General features: G+C 43.4%; 2 protein-coding genes across 5 annotated transcripts; both read right to left on the bottom strand.

The window, feature by feature from the left end:
- Nucleotides 1–962: 962 nt before the first annotated feature.
- LOC135546625 (integral membrane protein 2C-like) lies at nt 963–6865 on the bottom strand. 2 transcript variants are annotated; one of them, XM_064975207.1, is made up of 6 exons: nt 6644–6865; nt 4694–4834; nt 3334–3522; nt 3116–3226; nt 2315–2462; nt 963–2199 (listed from the first exon to the last, which is right to left on the bottom strand). In XM_064975207.1, the coding sequence occupies exons 1-6, from the start codon at nt 6737–6739 to the stop codon at nt 2108–2110; spliced, it is 777 nt and encodes a 258-aa protein (XP_064831279.1). In that variant the 5' UTR covers nt 6740–6865; the 3' UTR covers nt 963–2107. The 2 variants fall into 2 exon arrangements, with proteins under 2 accessions (XP_064831279.1, XP_064831280.1); XM_064975208.1 differs by lacking the exon at nt 4694–4834.
- A 317-nt stretch (nt 6866–7182) lies between these two features.
- LOC135546623 (calcium-binding protein 39-like) lies at nt 7183–19568 on the bottom strand. 3 transcript variants are annotated; one of them, XM_064975199.1, is made up of 9 exons: nt 19369–19568; nt 15900–16059; nt 14375–14539; nt 13483–13601; nt 10765–10933; nt 10563–10622; nt 10065–10130; nt 9537–9680; nt 7183–9431 (listed from the first exon to the last, which is right to left on the bottom strand). In XM_064975199.1, exons 2-9 carry the CDS (start codon nt 16011–16013, stop codon nt 9243–9245), a joined length of 1026 nt encoding a protein of 341 aa, XP_064831271.1. In that variant the 5' UTR covers nt 16014–16059; nt 19369–19568; the 3' UTR covers nt 7183–9242. The 3 variants fall into 3 exon arrangements, with proteins under 3 accessions (XP_064831271.1, XP_064831272.1, XP_064831273.1); XM_064975200.1 differs by having other exon boundaries at nt 19374–19568; XM_064975201.1 differs by having other exon boundaries at nt 19427–19568.
- Between the last annotated feature and the right edge of the window lie 6903 nt (nt 19569–26471).

Genomic DNA, 26471 nt, shown 5'->3' with positions numbered 1-26471 from the left:
TACTAAAAGACAGCTCAGAGCATACCACAACTCACCACTTTAAGCAACCGAGATTCACACTTTCACCCACTAACACTTAAGAATATGATCCGTTACCTCTAGAGTCTAGACACTGAAACAAGGCTGGTGACACACGCACAGAACCAAAGAGAATCGGGACAGCCAAATGTTCCATGAAGGCCCGCAAACAAATCAAATATTGTGTCACATACAACAGTGAAATGCTTACTTACAAGCCCTTAACCAACAATGCAGTTTTAAAATAAAACATAAGAAATGAAAGTAACAAATAATTAAACTGCAGCAGTAAAATAACAATAGCGAGGTTATATACACAGGGTACGGTACACAGTCAATGTGCAGTAGAGATATTAAAGTGACTATATGCATAGTAGTAACAGAGAGTAGCAGCAGCGTTAAAAGGTGGGGGGGGGGGTAGCCATTTGATTAGATGTTCTGGAGTCTTATGGCTTGGGAGTAGAAGCTGTTTAGAAGCCTCTTGGACCTAGACTTGGCGCTCTGGTACCGCTTGCCGTGTGGTGGCAGAGAGAACAGTATAACTAGGGTGGCTGGAGTCTTAAGGCTTGTGGGGGTAGAAGCTGTTAACAAGCCTCTTGGACCTAGACTTGGCGCTCTGGTACCGCTTGCCGTGTGGTGGCAGAGAGAACAGTATAACTAGGTTGGCTGGAGTCTTATGGCTTGTGGGGGTAGAAGCTGTTAACAAGCCTCTTGGACCTAGACTTGGTGCTCTGGTACCGCTTGCCGTGTGGTGGCAGAGAGAACAGTATGACTAGGGTGGCTGTAGTCTGACAATTTTTAGGGCCTTCCTCTGACACCGCCTGGCATAGAGGTGCTGGATGGCAGGAAAATTAGTCCCAGTGATGTACTGGGCCGTACGCAATACCCTCTGTAGTGCCTTGTGGTAACAGTTATTTAGAAAGAACAAGGGATAGACGCCCCTGGGTGTTTTAACTACTTTATTCACAGATAAGACTTCACCAGCAGACAAAATATACAGACCTGTCTAAGGTATATATTAGCATATGATATAATAAACTCCCTCACAGCAATCATTACTTTAGTCCAGTCTCTGACTCTGGACCAAGGCTTTAAACGTGCTCTTAGAAAAGATTCTAACAGTGCGGTTTATCCTTAGAGAAACACACATGCAGGGTGAAAAATAAATGACAATTCTACTAGAATGACTCACAAAAGCATTGATAAAGAGTGCAAATGAAGGGGGAGAGGCTCCACCTCCCCTGAAATATAAACAATAAGAGGTGATGAGAGGGGCATCAATAAGGAGGGAGAAACAGTCTTTGACACGTTCACAGGGAGAAGGGCAGCTTGGCTGGAAATAATCTGGTATAATATTACATAACTACATTAAGTGTCATGTACATGATTCTATACTTTTGAGGCCTTACATACAGGTGCAAACACACACAAAGACTAATAATGGCCAATTTGTCTACTTCACTTTGTAGGGACACTGGTTCTTAACTCACTTTGTAGGGTTCTTAAACTCACATTCATGTTTTCCTTTACTTTGATAGGGTGACTGAGCTAAAGAAGAAGAAATACAAAAGAGAAGCATGAGGTGTGCTGGGGGGGCGGGGTCGTGACAGACAAACAGTGCGACAAAGAGCAAGAGAAAGCTGAGGGCGATGCGACAACATTAGGTCAGGTGGTGGCTGACAGTAGCAGGATTTCACACGCGAAATAATTTCAAGAGCAGGGAAATCAAGTAGTCGCCATGACAACACATGGAAACTGTTGTCTTCCCTGACAACCAAGGCCGTCACAGTTCTCTTAAGTGGAAAAACCTCCATATCATAATTGGCTTAGTGGTTCTGCTCCATGAAACTATTTCATCCAAGGTAAATTACAGAGAAAAACATGTATTATTGCAGCCAGGAAACACAAGGAAAACCTCACTACTGACAATTCCTTAAATAGTTTAAACATATGGAAAAAAATAACAAAACCATAGTTAAAGTGCAACTGAAAGGTCATTCTAAGTATCTACACAGGGATGCGCTACAGTGGCTGGAGAGGTGGCTGTGCCGTAGGGTGTCGTGCCAGAAGGTCAAGCTGAGGTAACAGTTTACACTCCATCACAGATGACCGTCTCAACCACAAACGTGTTCTCAAAGTGGCGGATGCGATGGCAGTTCGCCACTTCACGTTTGTTGATGCCTACAGGTCAGACAGTGAAAGACTTTTATTAGACAAGAGAATAGGTAGACCATTCAGACCCTGAACGACCCGCACAACCTTATACAAAGCTCTGAACCCCCCCTTCCCGACTCACGTCTGCGGGCGTGGCGCTTCAGGCGGTATGTGTCCTTGCCGTTACACAGGCGGTAGATGAAGGGCCCCAGCTGGCGCATGTTGTGAACCTTCCCTGTCACAAACATCTCCTCCTGGATAATGTAGGTCTGGGGCAGGTATGTCCCCTTCTAAACACAGAGGGGGGGTGGACAGGGTTAGAGAGAATGAGAGAGACTATTTGCACATTATAACACTGTACATAACCATAATGACATTTGAAATGCCTCCATTCCTTTGAAACTTGTGTGTAATGTTTACTGTTCATTTTTTATTGTTTATTTCACTTGCGTTGACGATGTAAACCAGTTTCCCATGCCAATAAAGCCCTTTGTAATCCAGTTTCCCATGCCAATAAAGCCCTTTGTAAACCAGTTTCCCATGCCAATAAAGCCCTTTGTAAACCAGTTTCCCATGCCAATAAAGCCCTTTGTAATCCAGTTTCCCATGCCAATAAAGCCCTTTGTAAACCAGTTTCCCATGCCAATAAAGCCATTTGTAAACCAGTTTCCCATGCCAATAAAGCCCTTTGTAAACCAGTTTCCCATGCCAATAAAGCCCTTTGTAAACCAGTTTCCCATGCCAATAAAGCCCTTTGTAAACCAGTTTCCCATGTGAATAAAGCCCTTTGTAAACATGTTTCCCATGCCATTAAACCCCCTTGAATTGAGAGAGACAGAAAGAGAGGCAGAGAGAGAGACAGGGACAAAGAGAGAATAATAAGCTGTGGAAAATGGGAGATGGCATCTCAAACAGAAAGTGAGAGAGACAGGCTTTATGTTACCTTAACATTGACCAGCAGTTCCCAGAGGTTCCGTGGGGGCATAACGATGGTGGTGTTGAGCTCGATGACATAGCATTTGTCCAGAGCGATGTCATGGTAGGCAGTCAGTCCCTGGTGACAGACAGAAACTAAATAAAACTATGCATGTCAAAAACCTGGCTGATTGACTCTACATCAGGTGTGTGGGTACGTGCGTGGATGTGCCTAGTCCTCCTCACCCTGTGAAAGTCATGGATGATGTCAGCAGGGTCGCTTCCCCCAAAGTGGGGCACAGGCACGCTGATCTGCTCATAGTTGTCTTCCAGGTAGATGCCCACGTTCTCCTCCAGCTCCTGTCTGCCTCTCAGAGGGGCGTACACTGAGTCCTCATAACGAACCCTGCAGTGGAACAGACTCTCCTCTGGGATCTAGGTCAAGGCCCAGGGGAACCGTTAGCAAGGCTATCAATAACTATCATCCTCATTATCAGTCACTGCTATTATTGAATGTTTCATGATCTCAGACTGGGAAAGAAGGACCAATGTCTGATAAACAACTGACCTCAAAATGTACGTTATACCACCACCAGAGACAGTTAAACCAGGATGCACATTTAGAAATTCAACATCAGAAGACCCACTACATGTGAAGTATGTGGACACCTGCTCGATCAACAACTCATTCCAAAATCATTCATATGGAGTTTGTCTCCTTTGCTGTTATAACAGCCTCCACTCTTCTGGGAAGGCTTTACAATAGATGTTGGAACATTGCTGCAGGGACTTGCTTCCATTCAGCCACAAGAGCATTAGTCAGGTCGGGCACTGATGTTGGGCGATTAGGCCTGGCTCACAGTCGGTGTTCCAATTCATCCCAAAAGGGTTTGATGGGGTTGAGGTCAGGGCTCTGTGCAGGCCAATCAAGTTCTTCAACACCGATCTCGACAAACCATTTCTGTATGGACCTCGCTTTGTGCACAGGGGCATTGTCATGCTGAAACAGGAAAAGGCCTTCCCCAAACTGTTGCCACAAAGTTGAGAGCACAGAATCCTCTGGAATGTCATCGTACTGTATGCTGTAGCATTAAGATTTCCCTTCACTGGAACTAAGGGGCCTAGCCCGAACTATGAAAAACAGCCCCAGACCATTATTCCTCCTCCAACAAACTTTACAGTTGACACAATGCAGTCGGGAAGGAATCGTTCTCCTGGCATCTGCCAAACCCAGATTTGTCCACCGGGCTTTCCACTGCTACAGAGGAAACTCTGTACTTAGGCTTGTCTGCAGCTGCTCGGTCATGGAAACCCATTTCATGAAGCTCCTGACGAACAGTTATTGTGCTGATGTTGCTTCCAGAGGCAGTTTGTAACTCGGTAGTGAGTGTTGCAACCGAGGACGGACAATTTTTACATGCTATGCGCTCTATTGCATTGCTGTGTGCTCGATTTGATACACCTGTCAGCAACGGGGTGGCTGAAATAACCAAATCCACAATTTTGAAGGGGTGTCCACATACTTTTGTATATATAGTGTAGGACCATAGAGGCCAGAGCGATAGAGTATTGTCTCATGCTGTCACTGGATGTAGGTTCTAGGTACCTGGGGTATGAAGTAGTAGCGGTAGACATAGATGGAGGCCAATACCAGACCAGACATGAAGACCACCAGGCCAAAGGTCAGGCAGCATAGGCCATTCAGAGGAGATCTCCCTGAGCGCAGAGGCAGAACCAGCTCCTCCTCCTGACAGGGAGAGACACAGGGCCACATACTTAAACACAGGCTAGTGTCCTGTCCAGGCAGTGCACTTCTACAGCAGGCTGCCTCACACTACAGAAGAAGCTCAGACAAAGCTTACTGGTAAGGCTTTGATACTTGGTGAAAAGCTAGTGTTTCACAGATGTTCTGATGTGCCTCCATAGAATAGGGCAGACTAAGTCAGGTGGGGTTAAGAGTGCATTATGTTCCTGGTCTTAGATAGAAAAAATCTGCATGTTTTAGCAGGGGAACAGCAACGTGGGAGGCAGAGATGGATAACAGAGTGGCTAGTAACATGGCACTTCTAAAGACAGAGAGTAACACCACCCCCAGTCTCTCATCCCATCTGTCTCTGTCACACGCTCAACCTGTTTGTTGGCAGGGTGGCACGGGTTGGCAATAGGCGCACAATTGTAGCCTACACCGCTCACATAACCATTTATGATAATTAACATAACATGTGACGGATGTGAGCGGAAATCCTTTCTACCGTATATGTGCAACTACGTGGGTGGATAGGTGGGTGTACAGGTACATTTATCCTGGAGGATGAGCTCTGTGCATAGGAGACAACAAAGCAAGCTATTCTTAGCTGGTACTTGAATCTCCTGACGCGGCTATTGCCTATGTATGAAAACAGCTCACAGACTATCAAAGCAAAAATCTTAGTGTTATGACAACCTGTGGTGAAGGATAAACTAGGAGATAAGATGCACAAGGATGAAGGGATAGACTAGGCATCATTTTCGCTGTCTGTGTGTGTTTTCTCCACAGAGACAGATTTGTACCAGTGTTCTTCCCTGCTGATTGAGATAGGAGAGCCTTAGGTTGACTGAAAATGTGACGATAGTCTGTCTACATTTCCAACAAACACTATATTATAGAAGGTAACTGCCAATAGGTCAGTGCCAACTTACCCTTGAGATAAAAACAGGTACACGTACAGCCTAATTGGTGAAGATGCATATTTCAAACCTTTGATCAAATACTTGTCTCAGGCTTTCATTGTAGTTCATTACTGAATGCAGGGGGCTGACTGAAAAAAACGCATATTTTATTATTTTATTGGATTTGAAACAGCAGGATGCTGAGAAGCCAAGCTTTCCTTGAAGGACTGCATCACAAGTTGAGAACTGTAGCCTACTGCTGGCACAGTGATGCAACTTATTAAATATGAACTTGCATGGCCAGCAGTAACCTCCATCTGCCATTTTGTCTGCTGCCTGTGTTTGGTAAACATGTTTTTATTGTAATCCATTCACATTTCCCAAGAGATACAATAATTATTCATAACCCACAGCCAACATTATAGGCCTATGCTTAAATAACAATTTGATCCTTCTTGGTTTAGGTTCTTACAGCTAAGAATTTAACTCAAATATTGACAACATTAGAGTTAAATTCTCAGAGCTTTACGTTGGCCTAAATAATTGATGTCAATAAAGCTAATCGGTCTAAGAACATCCACTTAACTGTGTTCAATAGTAATGTTAGCAGTTCCCCTTTATCCGTAGACTATTTGGCAAAATGTCCACAAAGAGCTCGTTAGCCGCACAGCATCGTTTTATTTCCTTATACATGACAATGGCTGCTCTGCTGTCAAATAACGTTAAAAATGTTCCTGTTACGTCGATGATTGTACCGGTAAAATGCCCTGCAGACGCTTGACAGCCCACCGCGCGTAACTTCATAATTGCTGGAGATAGCTAGCTAGCGCTATGTTTTATCGAAGGGCACAGCACACAACGCGATATATGTTGCCAACCACAACAGAGAAATGCATCACTAATTTACCATTGGATGGGTTATGAGAATGTCGGTCTTGTCGCAATCATTCTGCTCTTTCTCGGCTTTCTGTCCCGCGACGGACTGGAAAGTGATCTTGACCATGGCTGTCCCTGTCAAAGGCTGGTCGGGTGGGTTTCGATTCTTTCTAGCTACAGTAGCTAGATCCCCTTTCGTATGCGAGCCTCTTCTGTTATTACTGATACAATATAGCTGGTGGTATCAATCTACCGGAAGTTTGACTTTTAAGCCCACTTAAAGGCACAGGCACTGGAATGAGTTACGTCTACGTGATGATGAGTAGTGTTAAGAGTACCGTCCGTGAAAAAAAATAGAGAAAGGGGGAACTGATAATTATGCGGTATCATTAGCACATTCTGTTTATAAAAAGAAAAGGCTACAATAGCCAAGTATCCATAGCTAAATAACGCACACGTCGTCAAACTCCAGGATAGGGTATATACCGTAAATTGAGTGCTGGATAAAAAAATGTTTTTACTCTTCCATACATTCAGCAGACAGATACAGGAAATGACAATGAGAAACAATTAACACTGAGCAATGGTTAAATTTATTCCAAATGTTTTTCATTTATTTATGTTTAGATGGTAAGGCCAAAGCCTTTGACACTACTGAAAGCACCCACACACTCAATGTGCTGGGACTGGAGTCAAAGGTTAGACGTAGCTTGAAATTATCTCAAATGTTCATTTGTTATTTTTGGAAAATTCCAGTACAACATTGCTTGTAGAGAGTACCATGCAGCCAGTAGAGGAACATGCAATTTAAGTATGCATTGAGGAATACTGGTATCTGTTGGTTTGCACAATGAAATGGTTGATCTACCATCTATTGGGATATCTTGAGCTTTCAGTCAAAAGCACTTGGCTCAACATCACTCTCTGACCATATCCTTCACTGCAAGTAAACAATGTATTTTGAGTGGTATATATGCAATATATTCATATCATCCAATCAACTCCATCCCTCAAATAAATATGGTGTTTCAAATGGCAGATTAGCTCAGTCAGTGTAAAGTAAACATTTAAACAATCTCCAAAGAACATACTTAATGCTCTGGAATTGTACTGGAATTTCAACCCCAATGAAAAAGGCTCAAACTGGGTGGTAAAGGGGAAACATTTGAATGTGCCAAATAATTGTCAACTCCTGAAGCTCACTAGATATGGTGCAACACCACCAGAAAGCAGTGAATATCATAATAAACCAGAGTGGATGAGTGGGGGGAAGAATGATGTGATTCTCTGAAATCCCCCTCAACCCCCCCCTCCCGGATCAGATTCCAGTTGGGTGATGGAGGGCGTGTTCCTCTACCCAGGCATTGCTGACACCTGCCAGATCTTCCGTAAAATATATCCTATACAAGCATTGTATCAGCTAACCACATATGTTATAGCAATCTCTCAGTGGATGACGTGGCACGCAACCATTAGTTGATACATGCAATGTCTGAGCAGGGGAAGGTGACCATTGGCTGACTGCTCAGCACAAACACAGGCTTGATGTTTTAGTTATCACCTTGCCCCATCCCATTCCCTCCCCTCCCTCCACCCCACCCCACTGTCCTGGCACCCCAGCACATTTTAGTCGTCCGAGTTACTGAAATACAGACGGAAAGATAAGAGGATTAAGAGATCTGGGCTAATACCATTACATTCCCCAGCTGTACTAATTATTAGTAATGTCCTCTAGGTTAACAATGTAAGAGCTGGCCCTGGCTGGACATTATGTACAAAGAAAAACCAGCCACCATTTAAATTCAGCAGTAAAATTAAAATGCAAAAAAAGGAGATTTTTCCTCTTAAAAATGAATTTGATTAGAATTACCGAAAAACTTGATTTAAGGTAAAATATATATATTCATTTGTCAATGTTTCAACAAAATCTACAAAGCAAAAATAAAAGTCATATGTACATGTTCACCCTGTCCCAGAACAAGTCAGGCCTGTACCGAAATAATATCTAGCATTTTACCCATATCATTCGCTTTGTGCTGTTTCACAACACACCAATAGCTGCATGGTTTGGTATGAGGCCATTGGAGAGCCCATTTCAAAATGTATCACTGTTGCTGCTGTATACGATGAAAGCATAGATAAGAGTTGTAGCTGGTACGTGCTTTTTGCAGACTGTGACACTAAGTAGACAGGGCCAGCGTTTAGCCAAGTACAGGGATGGATCTGTCACATTCGAACAAGGCATGCAACCATGCTCACTTTGCTAGTACCTTTTCACCTCAAGGTTTATGTTGATATTATAGCACTATGTGTGTGTGCAGAAGTCTGCATAGCACTCAAATGTAGCTATGACCTTTGTTGTGTTGTTACCCTTCCACATGTCTTAATGTGGAAGAAACAAGCAGCATCTATTATGTTCATCTTTTTAAAAGGAGATACTGGAAATAAAAATCGGAAAAAATAAATCTAATGTCCGTTGCGTTGAACAGCAGAATGAGCGGGAGACTTCCTGATGACTTAATGTGGGCGCGTAATTTTTTTCTTCCTCAAAATGGTGGAAAAACCAGAACAGCAGCGGCTGCTGATGAGTCCGCTATCCAGATGTTGTCTGGACCCCTTAAGCCCCTCCCTCAGGCCTCCTGGGGGGACGGCCTCTTCAGATCTCTGATCTGTTTGACCAGGTACGTCTTTTCATCATTGAACTGTTCGTCCTCCGTCCTGTCGTTCTGGAACTTGGAGAGGAACTCGATGAGTTTGGTCTGGTTCTTCAGAAGAATGTCCAAGATGGGCTGTGTCTTGTTGGGGTTGGCCACAAACACCTACAGGTGAAGGAAGAGGACAAATTATTCTCACAATCTAACTAAACTCATCAAATTGCACCGCCTGCTATAGCCTTATGCTAGTCTCTCGTTTTTTTATTTTACCTTGAAGACGTGGAAGGCCTCAAACTGGATGTTGCGGCTTTTGTCCCGAAGAAGGTTCATCATTAGCTTGAGGTTCTCTGGCTTGCTGATGTATTTCGTCATGATGGTGAAATTGTGTCGATCGAGAAGAAGCTCTCCCAGCAACTAGATTGTTTCAGCGTGACAAAAAAAACATGAAGTAATAATTGCAATTAGTCTGTGATAGGTGATAAAGTAATAATTCATTTAAATGCCAGGTTTGAAAGAAGATTCAGTTAAAATTATATAAACAGATAGTCATTATAGTTGGGTTTGCACAAGGCAAAGTGAAGATAATGATATGCATTGGCAAAAGTATGAGGACGTTACCAGGCAGATGAAATGCATCTAAAACTTAATACATCCACAGACTGATGCAACATCAGTCAGCTTGGTGATATTCAGTTACCAAACACCATGTAAAAGACCATCTATACTTAGCCCTGAAAAACAGGTATACATACAAATACAATTGACAGCGGTTTACGACAACAGGACCAACATGCTTACCTTGAGGGATTGCCTTTTAGTCACGTAGTTCTCAGAGTGGAGTAACTTCTCATATTCACTGAAGAACTGGAGGGAGGGGAGGAGAAAGAATCATAGTGAATGTCAAGCGCTATTTCAGAGTGCATCTGCTTGTTTGCAAACTCGGTGACAAGCCAACTAGTGACATTCTCACACCGATAGACAGGGAGCTGCCTTGTATTCAAAAACAGCCACAGTGTCAAATGCCTGTTTTTTCCGTTAGGTACTGAGTACTGTGCTGCCAAGGTAATTTCCATAATCCCTGGTATACTTTTCATGGATCTCAGATGTCTCTGAAATACTCCGTTGTCAGGCTGGGGTTTAGCGCAAATAAACTCAGCTTATCCTGGCGTGACCTCAGTCTTAAAAAGCTCTGTTAACCAGGACAGGTTGCTATTGAGAAAAAGGAGAATTCAAAGAAACGCGTCATGGAGATCTGTCCTCGCCGGGTTACATTTCAGCACGATTTGGAGGACTTACCCTGTCGTAATGCTGCTCCAGGAACTCTGCACTCAGAATCTTGTGTCTCGTTAGCAAGTCCTGGAAGAGGAAAATATACAGGTATTTTAACCAATGAGCTAAAAATGCAGGCCCTCTATTTAGGTCCCAAGAAACCCACGGTCCGAGGGGGTCTGAGATACTACAGTTCTGAGAAAAACGGCAGTCATTTTGGAAAACTCACTTTAAAAGTGGCGAATGCGTCTGAAGCGATGTCGAAGGTGGACATCTCCACGTATCTGAAGAAGTCGTAGAACTGCTCGGCCCCCAGCGTGATCTTGGCCAGCGGCTCGTGCCTGATACACTCCCTCAGCATGATGCCACAGTTCAAAGCGATCTCTGGAGACTCGTACCTACCAGGTGGACATTTGAATAGGAAGGAGGTATCCCGTTATTAAGACGCAAGTAGGGTTGGGCGATGTCAACCTTAGTCCTAACGTAATTATGTACCCATTAAACATTGACATACGATGCTATCGCCCCCTATTGGCCCCCCCAACAACAACATCTTGTTGGAAAAAGAAAACAGTTAAAACGAGAGTCGGGCGACAGCGTGTAATCCAATACAATGGGATGAATCGTGACAAAAGGTAAGGTTATTGAACGCCTGGGCAGAGGCTATTAGCAGGTACATCTTTACTAACATTTCTTTATTGTGGAAGAGCTCTAGCAAGGAGCAGGTGTGTGTGCTGTGATGGAGCAGTGACTGACTGTCATGAGGAATGGGCTGTCTTACTGTAGTGAGCTACACTAGTATGTGGAAACTCCTTCAAATTAGTGGATTCAGCTATTTCAACCACCCCCATTGCTGACAGGTATATAAACATTGAGCACACAGCCATGCAATCTTCATAGACAAAACACTGGCAGTAGAGTGGCCCGTACTGAAGAGCTCAGTGACTTTCAACATGACACCGTCATAGGATGCCACCTTCCGAACAAGTCAGTTTGTCAAATTTCTGCCCTGCAAGAGCTGCCCCGGTCAACAAGTGCTGTTATTGTGAAGTGGAAATGTCTAGTAGCAACAACAGCTCAGTTGTAAAGTGGTAGGCCACACAAAACATGACCGCCGAGAGCTGAAGCGCAACACTCACTACAGAGATCCAAACGGACTCTGGAAGCAACCTCAGCACAAGAACTGTTCGTCGGGAGCTTCATGAAACAGGTTTCCATGGCCAAGCAGCAGCACACAAGCCTAAGATCACCAAGCGCAATTCCAAGCATCGGCTGGAGTGGTGTAAAGCTCGGCGCCATTGGACTCTGGAGCAGTGGAAACACCTGCCCCAATGCATAGTGCCAACTGTAAAGTTTGGTGGAAGAGGAATAACGGTCTGGGGCTGTTTTTCATGGTTCGGGCTAGGCCCCTTAGTTCCAGTGAAGGGAAATCTTAATGCTACAACATACAAAGACATTCTAGATGATTCTGTGCTTACAACTTTGTGGTAACAGTTTGGAGAAGGCCCTTTCCTGTTTCACCCTGACAATGCCCCCGTGTACAACACGACGTCCATACAGAAATGGTTTGTTGAGATTAGTGTGGAAGAACTTGATTGGCCTGCAGAGCCCTGACCTCAACCCCATCGAACACCTTTGGGATGAATTGGAACGCCACCTTTGAGCCAGGCCTAACGTCCAACATCAGTGCTCGGCCTCACTAATGCTCGTGGCTGAATGGAAGCAAGTCCCTGCAGCAATGTTCCAACATCTAGTGGAAAGCCTTCCCAGAAGAGTGGATACTGTTATAGCAGCAAAGTGGGACCAACTCCATATTAATGCCCATGATTTGTTCAACAAGCAGGTGTCCATATACTTTGGTCATGTAGTGTAGGTTATAGGACTACTTCATGGGCTGGATAGAAACAGTCTACCGTCTTCACAACTGGATAATAATTGCCTCATAAAATAGGAAAATAAAGATTGTTTCTTCTATCTATCATAAAGCTGTAATTGAAAATAACCTATGCCTAGTCTTAGGCTATAGACATTAATGTGTGTTATTTATGAAAGACAACTTTAGGACAACTCCTTCGTAGGCTAGAATATTTGGGAAATAAGCTGATGTTCCTAACTTTAAGTTGTCGTAAAGCGTTTAAACCTCGCTTGGAGGGATATTCATGGTCTGCACTGATCATTACTTTCTTAATAAGCTTAAACTGGTTATTAGATGTTTCTATAGGATATTGATATGCTTTGTTCTCCCTCATTATTAGTCCTCTGGCTAACTTGTGTTATTAGGCGAGAAAAATTACTTTGAAATGGAACTCCTTTACATTCATTGTTTGATCGGGAGAAAGCCATACATAAAACAATGAAGCATTGCCAAAAGTCATTCATATAGCCAATCAAATGGAAAAAGAAGAGAATAAAGGCTAAGCTTTTTAAAAACAGCTAAGCACAAGATAGTTTTTTTAAGTACCGGACACTCCTGAACTATTATCCATTCTGACTGTAAAAACACCAGAAAATCAGTTCCATGTGATTTTACTATAAGAAATCTGTTTAAGTATTCCCACACATAATAGAGACACATCGTATACAAATGTAAGCAAGGTTTGAAATGATTGTGTATTAGTCACACACATCTGTTTGGGTTTCTTTCAGTACATTTGCAGTCTTCAAATGATTTGTAACTATGTTCTGGCCCCCGACCATCCAGTCAATTCAAATAAAGACGTCTGCACATGGCTGAATCTAGTTGATGATCCCTGATATAGGACATTGTTAAGTCTACAGTTATTACTGTCAATATCTGCTTTCTGTCAACTTCTGCAATAGTTATCTTTCTATTTCCATGCATTTAATTATTTTGTATTGAGACAATGTGGTAACCAACACAAAAACGCGACACCCCAACATGGTAAATGACAGGTTGTAGTGTGAGTTTGGGCACCCCAAGCCTCACCCTTTGAGCAGCACAAAGAGGATGTTCTGCTGAGTACAGAGATACTCCACGGTGGGCGTCCGCGTCCCGATCTGACGCCTCAAGATGTTGTTGAAGATCTGAGCCACATCCTTCTTACCCTGATGTTGTACAGAAATGACATGAAGCAATGTCAGAAACGTGTTAAACATCACAAAGGGTCAGCCATAAAGTTTTTCTGAACCTAAATTCTGAATTCAATGTTCGTATACATGTTATGGTGATAAAAACATTCACCTATTAGCACCATTGGTGAATTGTAACATTTCATATTAGTATCATTGCGTTGTTTTTGCACCCATTATCAAGTTCAGCCTCCCTATAGCAGGAATAGCTAAGACAGATGTCTCTTCTGATGGGTGAGAATGACCCAGACCAACTGAAAGATGTGGATGTTGAGCATTTCAAGGAGGAAGAGGAGAATCACACCACACTGACTCAGTGAAGTCCACACACACACACACACACACACACACACACACACACACACACACGACATGTTGCAGTGAGGAAAAAAGCATGTCCATGTGAAAGCATGTCCCTGTGAAAGCATGTCCCTGTGAAAGCATGTCCCTGTGAAAGCATGTCCCTGTGAAAGCATGTCCCTGTGAAAGCATGTCCCTGTGAAAGCATGTCCCTGTGAAAGCATGTCCCTGTGAAAGCATGTCCCTGTGAAAGCATGTCCCTGTGCCAGTAGAAGAGACTGAACACAGTCAGTCTTGACTCTTTCTGTACAGCGACACAAATCGGTTTCTCTCATCTATATCACTCCTCCCAAAGGAGACCCAACTTTCTAGTCAGCATCTCAAAAGAAATCTCTCATATCCCTGCAGCTGTACCAAAGAGAAACAAACACAGTGTAAAAGTGTTTCACCTCAAAGTCGATGAGCTGCAGGTCAGCTACGAGGGTGCTGAGCAGGCCGCTGTTGTAAAGCTCCTGGGCCAGCTGGGCCACCGCCTCTGTCTGGGGCTCCTTCTCATTGGTGCCATACAGAATCTCCTTCATCGCCACGAGGCTCTTAGACACCTCCTCCGTGGCCTGGACACACAGATGAAATGAGCTCTCTACATTATATAAGCTAGCTCTCCATCAGTCACCATACTGTTTCCTCTGACCTAGCTAACCCCGAACACCCACCATCCCATGTTGCACTGAGATTATCCCATCATACACTTTCTTCAGAGTGTAGAGATGGCTTGTTATGAAAGGAAACCCTCAACAGGTTGTTGGGACCAATGTCTCTAGTCAAACATGACAGGCATTTTTTTTTGTTCATATATATTTTCGAAACACAGATACCATATTACCGGCCCTGTAGGTTTTCACACTCCAACCCTGTTCCCAGAGAGCGACCGGCCCTGTAGGTTTTCACACTCCAACCCTGTTCCCAGAGAGCGACCGGCCCTGTAGGTTTTCACACTCCAACCCTGTTCCCAGAGAGCGACCGGCCCTGTAGGTTTTCACACTCCAACCCTGTTCCCAGAGAGCGACCGGCCCTGTAGGTTTTCACACTCCAACCCTGTTCCCAGAGAGCGACCGGCCCTGTAGGTTTTCACACTCCAACCCTGTTCCCAGAGAGCGACCGGCCCTGTAGGTTTTCACACTCCAACCCTGTTCCCAGAGAGCGACCGGCCCTGTAGGTTTTCACACTCCAACCCTGTTCCCAGAGAGCGACCGGCCCTGTAGGTTTTCACACTCCAACCCTGTTCCCAGAGAGCGACCGGCCCTGTAGGTTTTCACACTCCAACCCTGTTCCCAGAGAGCGACCGGCCCTGTAGGTTTTCACACTCCAACCCTGTTCCCAGAGAGCGACCGGCCCTGTAGGTTTTCACACTCCAACCCTGTTCCCAGAGAGCGACCGGCCCTGTAGGTTTTCACACTCCAACCCTGTTCCCAGAGAGCGACCGGCCCTGTAGGTTTTCACACTCCAACCCTGTTCCCAGAGAGCGACCGGTCCTGTAGGTTTTCACACTCCAACCCTGTTCCCAGAGAGCGACCGGCCCTGTAGGTTTTCACACTCCAACCCTGTTCCCAGAGAGCGACCGGTCCTGTAGGTTTTCACACTCCAACCCTGTTCCCAGAGAGCGACCGTCCTGTAGGTTTTCACTCCAACCCTAATCTACCACACTTGATTCTAATAATTAGCTGGTTGATAAGCTGAATCAGGTTAGTTACAGGGTTGGAATGAAAACCTACAGAAGGGTAGCTCTCCAGGAACAGAGTTGGAGAGGCCTGCCTATTCATTTATTTACACTGTAGTCAATTCAAACTCTTCGAGGGAGGGGTTTGAAATTCCCCACTCCATCGCTTCCATAGAATTTCTGAGGTCACTAATCAAGTTAGAGTAGTGGGAGAGAGGTGTAACTAGGAGGTACTGTCTGTATGTCTTTGTGTTTACCTTCTCAGCCTTCTTGTCAGAGATGTCGTGTTTCTCCAACACCGTCATGTTGTCCTTCAGGTTCTTGACGATGTCCGCCGGCGACTTGTGGGACTTGCCAAAGGGGAACGGCATGGTGGTGGTTACCGTGGTCGACCAAGCAGCGAGTGCACAGTCCTACCTATCCACAGAGGAGAGAGAAAATATAAATCTGGAGATGATAAATGAAAAGAGAAAGAAAGGGCTCTGCAGAGAAAGACTAAACCAAACTGTGACAGTTGTTCAAACTGCATCAGTACAGACTCAGAGAGCTCAGTGAGGAGGAGCCAAATCATTAAAGGCACTAACAATGTGACTCACTATTCATCATGAATCATACTGATACAAAGATACTACTCACTCACAATTCATAACCTACTGACTCACAATTCATAAGTCATACTGACACCAAGATTCATAGTGCTAAGAAACAACAGGATGTAGAGGGGCAGGCTAAACAGATTGATCTGAAGACAGGAAACAGCTAAAAGAGGTGGAAGCAAAATGTTGATCCTCACCCTCATACTGAGATTTGATATTAAGCATTACTCTAATTGTGCATGAGGTTGTTGAAAGGGCAGGCTAACTGCAAGAGTTGTGTTTACTTTAACTATGATCAAATTGATTGGTTTACTGACCAGTTGCATCATAAGAGGAGGTGACATGGAGACATGAGTGATTGTAATCATTGCCTACCACTGACCAGAGGTAGAACGTCCACTGCCCTACCCTACTCCAAAGGGGCCTCTACACAACCCCTTCTAGTGTTGTTAAGGTCACAGAAACTTCCATTTACTGGTACTTCTCCCCTTTTCCAGGCTCTCCCCACTAGTGTAAATACAAACCCACCACATATCCTCTCACACACCCCTCCCCAGACAAACTAAGGTGCTTATAACCGTTTCTAGTGCAGTGAGAGCCGGGGCAATACATGAGCCTCTCAGTGGGACACGTCAGACCTTCTCTCACTGAGCTTTTTTCTGGGGCAAGGGATGGGCAACTGGCGGCCCTCAAATTCCCAAATGTAACTAGGCAAGTCAGTTAAGAACAAATTCTTATTTTCAATGATGGCCTAGGAACAGTGGGTTAACTGCCTTGTTTAGGGGCAGAAAGACAGGTTTGTACCATGTCAGCTGTGGGATTTGGGTTACTGGTCCAACTCTCTAACCACTAGGCTACCTGCTGCCCCGGTACTATGCTGCATCACCGCTGTTCAAGGTGTCAATCTGACATCAGTGGTGCTAAATGTGTCCAATTAGGCAGGGTTGAACTCACCACAGAGGGATGGGTGCACTGTTTTTATGTAAAGGGTGCAGAAAGGAGACTTACTTAAAATGTCCCCCATTTTAGAACATCCATGACAATGCAGCTGGTTCAAAATAGCTGAGGAACACTCAAGTCCCTTATATTATGGAGTTGAGTTATTGATAAGAGGTTACGTGATTTGATAGCAACACCATTGAGTCCCCTCAGTCGATACTTGTAGACGTTTTTAAGAATTTAGATTTTTACATGTCCCTACGTTTGTAACTAACTGTGGTCCTTTCACGGGGAATACTGAAATTCATACTTTCATTGAATACAATCTACTTTCTCCTCGTTGTTGCTTAACTGGAGACGCAACAGCCTTGATGTACTACGTAAAACAGATTCAGTTGGCACAAGCGCTTTCACACGGAGTTGAGCAACACAAATCAGGAAAGTAGGTGGTTGTGGTCAATAACAATATCGATTGATGGCAACTCAATGTTGTTGCCGTCAAATCACACAACCTGTTGTCAATAATCAACTTCTCCTCAATATAGAAGAGAAGAGTTGAGCGTTCCTCAGCTATCAAAACCCAACATGGATTCCAATAGCACTGTTATGTGTACAGCCAAGACCAGTGAAGTTACTCCCAGAATGTAGTGGATAATGAACGAGACACAGGGTGATGTACCAGACCAGTCAGTCAGTCTACTTTGGCAACCTGTTTCCAGATGTGATCTTCCCCTGACCTGTGAACCCAAACTCTGGCACAGTCTTGTTCAGTCTCTGACCTGTCTTGGCATCTACATTTAGAATTAGAACCCAGCACTGGAGCCAAGAATATAACCAACCAGCACTAAAGCAAGACCTAGCCTGGTCATATCTGATGTGTCCCATGTTAACATATTAAAATAGAAACAGACACCCGCCCCTGGTTTGAACTGAATCTCTGGGCACCGTTCAACTTCACCAAGTGGTCAATACTTATTTCACTTGCAGGCTAAAGTTAATTAATGTAGGCAGCACTCATCTACTCCAGGGTTTCCCAAACGTTTTGGTTTTTGCCCTAACACTACACAGTGGATTCAGATAATCAAACCTTGATGAGTTGGTTATTTTAAATCAGCTGTGTAGTGTTAGGTCAGAAACCAAAACGTGGATGAAGGGGAGGCCCCAGATCCGAATTTGGCCAACCCCGCACTATTCCAACGTGACCCCCTTTAGTTATTAGAATGATGTAGATAAGCGGACAAAACAGATGTAAAATGTTTAAGGCTGTTGGTTAAGTACTAGATAGAGAATAACGAATTCACAATTGTATCTGTGCAGATTGCATACATAGCCAACTAGCAAGCCGAGTGTCTTTGGAAACAATCATGGTGCATTTCCATGATTTTGGTAACGTTAATAGTACGTTCAACTCGTGCGACAATGGTAGCCTACTAGACTGGTATTGGTCCCGAATTTAACTAGTAGTACGGGCTATCATTGGATATAGACATTGGAAAGAAGAGTCGTGTAGCTAGCAAGTTGGAAGACAACGTGTGCAGTTGCGAACTATGAACTACCAAAACATTCTTGCATCACTCGCTCATTGCTAATGTAGCTTAGCTAACATCAGCAAGCTCTAAAACAGGGAACCGCCCTCGTTATCCATGCCATGGAGCCTCAAAATAGGGTGTGTGGTGCAGATGTCAGCCAGCGTCTGCGCACAATATTTCGTGTTGGCTAATTGTAAACTGCTAGGTTAGTGTCCACAAATTCGTGCAATCCTGCCAACTGACGTCTCATATTGTGGTCCATACGGGAGGCCTAACTACACAACAGGCCTTTAAATATTACTAGTTAGCTCGCTTGCTAACTTAACTACCACAACGGCAATGCTGTCTGACTAGCTAACGTTAACCAGAAATCTAGTTAGTTAGTTGGCTATAACAGCGCCAACTAGCTAGTTACTGTACTAACTACTGTAGTTGAAGATAGTTAGGAAGATCAAAATTTGCTTGCTATTTTTTAAGTGCAAGGTCTTGAACGTCTCGTGTAGCAGCTAACAAATAATGCGATACGCTTGAAAGCTTTGACAGGCCTCCGCTAGCTGGCTAACGTCGATAGTCAGATAACTGCCTGGCGTTAACGAACATCATTGGCCAATGCAGGCAGGCCAGCTAATTGTGTCATCCAAATGACAAATACAATATCAAACCTTACAAACTCGATCTTATCACTCTCCACGGATGTCTGAAACGCTAACGACTATGTACCGGTTCGTCCCGTTGGATTAGAGGCTCCTTTGTTTTCCTTATTTGTCGCCTCCCCTTGTTTGAAATGTTGTATATTTCCTAGTCCTTTTATGTGTACGAGTGCGACTGGTTTAGCAATGTGTTGGGCATCGAGGGCTACCGCCCCACGCTGGTCGTGTAACGCTATAACATCTGCACATGGGGCCTCGCGAGTGTCCACAGGGAGGCGCTCATGCACAAGGAAGAGTGCATGAATGACTCCAATTATATAAACATACTGTATGTATATCATAGGAGGCTGCTGAGGGGAGGATGGCTCATAATAATAGCTGGAACGGCGCTAATGGAATGGTGTCAAGCACATGGAAACCATGTGTTTGATGCATTTGGCACCATTCAGCTCCAGCCATTACCACAAGCCCATCCTCCCAAATTAAGGTGCCACCAACCTCCTGTGGTATATATATAAATTATTGGAATCCACGTACAACTAAAGAGGGCTATGTTGAATCCACACACCCTAGACAAAAATGTATGTTTGGTGAGCAATTCTGCATGAAAGCTTTTTCTCTTCATACGTGTCTTTCCCTACAGGCACAACCTTATAAAGCCTCTTGGCTCCAGGAGACAAATGTGTACAGGTCTCCCAGAGTGAAGAGGCTAAATCTTATAAAGTTGTAATGAATGAATAGGACCACTCTATTCTACTAGCTTTGGAGCCTTCCCAAAACCAACCCTGGAAAAAAAAAAAAAAAAAAAATTGACAAGACCTGCCAATCTGAACAAAACAAACAACAGGATGGGATTTTATGTTTATTGAAAAATAGGATTAAATAAATCCCTGGTGTGTATGTGTGTGTGTATGTCTGTGTACACACATTTGTGTGTGTGTGTGCGTGTGTGTTTTTGGGTCTCTGGTTGCAGTGTGATGAAGAATTCAGTTGCAGCATTTCTGAGAGCAGCCTCCACAGCAAAACATCTTCCTCAGACATCCGATAAAGCTGTGAGGGAGACAGTAACCACTGACATGAATGGAACAATACGGACACTACTACAACACTTCAAAATTGTGAGTCACACCCAGTGGAGGTTGCTGAAGGAGGACGGTTCATAATAATGTCTGGAACGGAGCAAATCGAATGGCATCAAACACATGAAAACCTTGTGTTTTATTTATTTGATACCATTCCACTGATTCTGCTCCAACCATTATTAACTCAAGCCTGTCCTCCCGTGCCACCAATTTCCTGTGGTCACACCATCCTTTACTACCCCCTTTTATGTGTCCGTCTGTCTGCTAGCTTTTCCCTCCCTCCACTATATAATTATCTTCTGTCTACTTAAATCTCACTTCTTCTCGAGGGTCTTGCGGCATTTCTTCCGCTCCTCTGTCTCATTCTCCTGTTCCTTCTTCTCCTTTACCTTCACTTCTTCCTTCTTCTCTTGCTTCACTTGGAACCTTTCCTCATCAGGCAGGATGATCATCTCCTTTACCTCAACATAATCAATCTCATCAGGCAGAATGATAATCTCCTTTACCTCAACATAATCAATCTCATCAGGCAGGATGATCATCTCCTTTACCTCAACATAATCAATCTCATCAGGCAGAATGATAATCTCCTTTACCTCAACATAATCAATCTCATCAGGCAGGATGATCATCTCCTTTACCTCAACATAATCAATCTCATCAGGCAGGATGATCATCTCCTTTACCTCAACATAATCAATCTCATCAGGCAGGATGATCATCTCCTTTACCTCAACATAATCAATCTCATCAGGCAGGATGATCATCTCCTTTACCTCAACATAATCAATCTCATTAGGCAGGATGATCATCTCCTTTACCTCAACATAATCAATCTCATTAGGCAGGATGATCATTTCCTTTACCTCAACATAATCAATCTCATCAGGCAGGATGATCATCTCCTTTACCTTCAACATAATCAATCTCATCAGACAGGATGATCATTTCCTTTACCTCAACATAATCAATCTCATCAGGCAGGATGATAATCTCCTTTACCTTCAACATAATCAATCTCATCAGGCAGGATGATCATCTCCTTTACCTTCAACATAATCAATCTCATCAGGCAGAATGATAATCTCCTTTACCTTCAACATAATCAATCTCATTAGGCAGGATGATAATCTCCTTTACCTTCAACATAATCAATCTCATCAGGCAGGATGATCATCTCCTTTACCTTCAACATAATCAATCTCATCAGGCAGAATGATAATCTCCTTTACCTCAACATAATCAATCTCATCAGGCAGGATGATCATCTCCTTTACCTTCAACATAATCAATCTCATCAGGCAGGGTGATCATTTCCTTTACCTCAACATAATCAATCTCATCAGGCAGGATGATCATCTCCTTTACCTTCAACATAATCAATCTCATCAGGCAGGGTGATCATTTCCTTTACCTCAACATAATCAATCTCATCAGGCAGGATGATAATCTCCTTTACCTTCAACATAATCAATCTCATTAGGCAGGATGATAATCTCCTTTACCTTCAACATAATCAATCTCATCAGGCAGGATGATCATCTCCTTTACCTTCAACATAATCAATCTCATCAGGCAGAATGATAATCTCCTTTACCTCAACATAATCAATCTCATCAGGCAGGATGATCATCTCCTTTACCTTCAACATAATCAATCTCATCAGGCAGGGTGATCATTTCCTTTACCTCAACATAATCAATCTCATCAGGCAGGATGATCATCTCCTTTACCTTCAACATAATCAATCTCATCAGGCAGGGTGATCATTTCCTTTACCTCAACATAATCAATCTCATCAGGCAGGATGATCATCTCCTTTACCTTCAACATAATCAATCTCATCAGGCAGGATGATCATCTCCTTTACCTCAACATAATCAATCTCATCAGGCAGGATGATCATTTCCTTTACCTTCAACATAATCAATCTCATCAGGCAGGATGATAATCTCCTTTACCTCAACATAATCAATCTCATCAGGCAGGGTGATCATTTCCTTTACCTCAACATAATCAATCTCATCAGGCAGGATGATAATCTCCTTTACCTCAACATAATCAATCTCATTAGGCAGGATGATCATCTCCTTTACCTCAACATAATCAATCTCATTAGGCAGGATGATAATCTCCTTTACCTCAACATAATCAATCTCATCAGGCAGGATGATCATCTCCTTTACCTCAACATAATCAATCTCATTAGGCAGGATGATCATCTCCTTTACCTCAACATAATCAATCTCATCAGGCAGGATGATCATTTCCTTTACCTCAACATAATCAATCTCATTAGGCAGGATGATCATCTCCTTTACCTCAACATAATCAATCTCATTAGGCAGGATGATAATCTCCTTTACCTCAACATAATCAATCTCATCAGGCAGGATGATCATCTCCTTTACCTCAACATAATCAATCTCATTAGGCAGGGTGATCATCTCCTCTACCTCAACATAATCAATCTCATCAGGCAGGATGATAATCGCCTTTACCTCAACATCAATCTCATTGGTTTCTCCTGTCAGATCTCCATTAGTGTCCTGAGAAACACAATACAACATTGAAACATCTTTCCAGTGCAGCTATAATCTGACAATCTACACAAGCTTTCCTCTACGTGACACCATGTATGTGGATCTGACTGACAGAGAGAGTGGAAGCCTGGTTCTTATCAGGCGTCTTACCAGTACCAGGGTTTCAGTCCTGTCGGTGTTGCTTGTCTGCCCTCCCTTAGTCTGGGTGGAAATGGGTGGCAAATGCGTGGTCTGTGGCCATGCCAGGGTGGGCAGTGGAACCTTCAGTGGGGGTAGGCGATGGGGGAGAGGGAGGGGTGGAGCGGCGGTGGTCTGGAGGCTAGAAGGAGGGATGATAACGGGGAGGAAGAGGGTGGCAGTGGCTGTAGTAGCGGTCCGTGGAGCAGCGGTCAGAGAGACAGAGGTCAAGGAGGTCATAGTCACTGGAGTAGGTGACCTGTAGTTCTGACTCTTGATGGGAAGATTAGAGGTATAAGATTAGCTCACATTATTAATCACAAGATCACAGTGACAAGATACAGCCCACTGGACACAGACATCAGTTCAACATCTACTCCATGTTGGTTCAACATAATTGTCTTGACAAAACAACAGTAATTTAACCAGTGTGTGTCCAGTGGGAGTACATGTGTATCAAAACCTAACAGGTCTCACATGCTGGGAGAATATTGTAGCTGCAGTAATGAATCAGTAATTAATATATGTCTGTATTAATACTGTATGAATCCAGGAAACAACCTACCACTGACTCAAGTGTAGCGAAGTCATTCTGCATGAGAGGCGAGACAGAGGTGCAGGGTTAGATTATGTGGCTAAACCTACCAACTCTCACAGTCTCACGTCAGAATTAGACGTTCATCCATGTTTATCAAACGTCAACTTTCAAAGTTGTTCCAAATGTCACATTTTGAAATGTTTAAGGTTAAGTTTAGGCATTAACTCCAAATGGTTAAGGTAAGGCATTAACTCCAAATGGTTAAGGTAAGGCATTAACTCCAAATGGTTAAGGTAAGGCATTAACTCCAAATGGTTAAGGTAAGGCATTAACTCCAAATGGTTAAGGTAAGGCATTAACTCCAAATGGTTAAGGTAAGGCATTAACTCCAAATGGTTAAGGTAAGGCATTAACTCCAAATGGTTAAGGTAAGGCATTAACTCCAAATGGTTAAGGTTTGGCATTAACTCCAAATGGTTAAGGTAAGGCATTAACTCCAAATGGTTATGGTAAGGCATTAACTCCAAATGGTTAAGGTAAGGCATTAACTCTAAATGGTTAAGGTAAGGCATTAACTCCAAATGGTTAAGGTAAGGCATTAACTCCAAATGGTTAAGGTAAGGCATTAACTCCAAATGGTTAAGGTAATGCATTAACTCCAAATGGTTAAGGTAAGGCATTAACTCCAAATGGTTAAGGTAAGGCATTAACTCCAAATGGTTAAGGTAATGCATTAACTCCAAATGGTTAAGGTAAGGGTAAAGTTTGGGATAGGCTTAAAACAAAAATATAAAAAACAACTTTCTATCGCTGGATTCAAACTTCCAACCTTCAGAATCAGATGCTTACACCTGTCTGCCATTCCTGTCCCCAACACCCTCGCAAAACCGAAACCTAGTTGAAGGTAACAGTGATCAATGTTGCCCCCTAGTGGCTGGTTTCCATGTCATCTCCTGACATCCTCAGATATGGATGGACATTGAATACTAACTTGTATAATGGGTGACCTGGCTGGGCTAAACGTAACACGCACAATGCATTTTTATAAAAACCTAACAAGCCTCCAACATGAGTTAGCCCAATCCAAAATACTGCTGCAATACTGAAGGCTATGAGTTAACCCAATCCAAAATACTGCTGCAATACTGAAGGCTATGAGTTAACCCAATCCAAAATACTGCTGCAATACTGAAGGCTATGAGTTAACCCAATCCAAAATACTGCTGCAATACTGAAGGCTATGAGTTAACCCAATCCAAAATACTGCTGCAATACTGAAGGCTATGAGTTAACCCAATCCAAAATACTGCTGCAATACTGAAGGCTATGAGTTAACCCAATCCAAAATACTGCTGCAATACTGAAGGCTATGAGTTAACCCAATCCAAAATACTGCTGCAATACTGAAGGCTATGAGTTAACCCAATCCAAAATACTGCTGCAATACTGAAGGCTATGAGTTAACCCAATCCAAAATACTGCTGCAATACTGAAGGCTATTATCATTCACAATGTGAATTGTAAAGAAACCTGAATGCTATTCTTCCCTCCTTGTTCTTGCCATTATGCCAGCTGACCTACAGCATGCTGTGGTGTGTGGTGTTACCTCAACTTCCACAGCGGCTATTTTCTGCACTCTGTCCAGCATGGGTTCGATGCCCTCCTCCAGCTCTCTCCAGTAGTTTCTGAAAGAGCCCACGATTAACTCCTGCTGGAGCTTCCAAGCATCCAACATCATCTGGTCTTGCTTGATCTGCTTTCTGATCATGTGACACATGTCGATGTCTTGTACTTTCTCAAAACCTACAAACACATTTTGGACTTTGTCCATGAACTCTGCAGCTGTTTCCTTATCAATTTTCACTGGCTGCGCATTTTGACCTGCTTCACTCTCTTCGTCTTCTGCCACCTTTACTATTTGGCCAGCTCTTCTCCCATTCATTACCTTCTTTACTTGTGGGTGTCTTGATCTTTTTCTGTCTATTCTTCCTGCAACCTCTAGTGCTGGCTTCATCAATCTCTCACCCTTCCCAAACCTCCTAACCATCCTCTCAAAATCAATCCTCTCCTCCAGCTTAGCTTCCTCTTCATTTTTGTTCACCTCCAGAGCTCTGTCCAGGGTCTGGCCTAGGGATCCCAGGTCTTTGGTGACCTTCTCATGGTAGTATGCCAGATCCTCCTTCAAGTATCTCATGGTTCTCTCTCTGGCTTTAACCAACAGGGCCTTCTCTTTCTCCTTCTCCTCACATAGGGGGACTGTCTGTATCATTCACACACACACACACACACACACACACACACACACACACACACACACACACACACACACACACACACACACACACACACACACACACACACACACACACACACACACACACACACACACACACACACACACACACACACACACACACACACACACACACACACACACACACACACACACAGGTCAGCAACAGGTAGTTTTTGGTGAAAAATACTAAAATCATCAGGAATTCAGCTAAAAATGTGTTTAATTCAGGGAATCTGTTCCCAACTATTCCCACTAATAAAATAAGAGATATACTGTATGTGATTGTGTCTCAATGTAATCAAGGTATGAAATTAATTTTCTTTTCAAATAAAATCTCTTTAGGGTTTAGTTGTGGTCAATTTGCAGTGTACAAAGTATTATATGGAGGTGGATATAACAAAATAATAAAAAAATACTCAATCATACACATTAATATGGTATTATGCAAATAGTTACAGCCACATTAAAGTTGACGAACA

The sequence above is a fragment of the Oncorhynchus masou genome, chromosome 9 (assembly GCF_036934945.1).
Source record: "Oncorhynchus masou masou isolate Uvic2021 chromosome 9, UVic_Omas_1.1, whole genome shotgun sequence".
NCBI classification, from domain to species: domain Eukaryota; kingdom Metazoa; phylum Chordata; class Actinopteri; order Salmoniformes; family Salmonidae; genus Oncorhynchus; species Oncorhynchus masou.
This window is presented reverse-complemented; position numbering and strand designations above follow the sequence as displayed.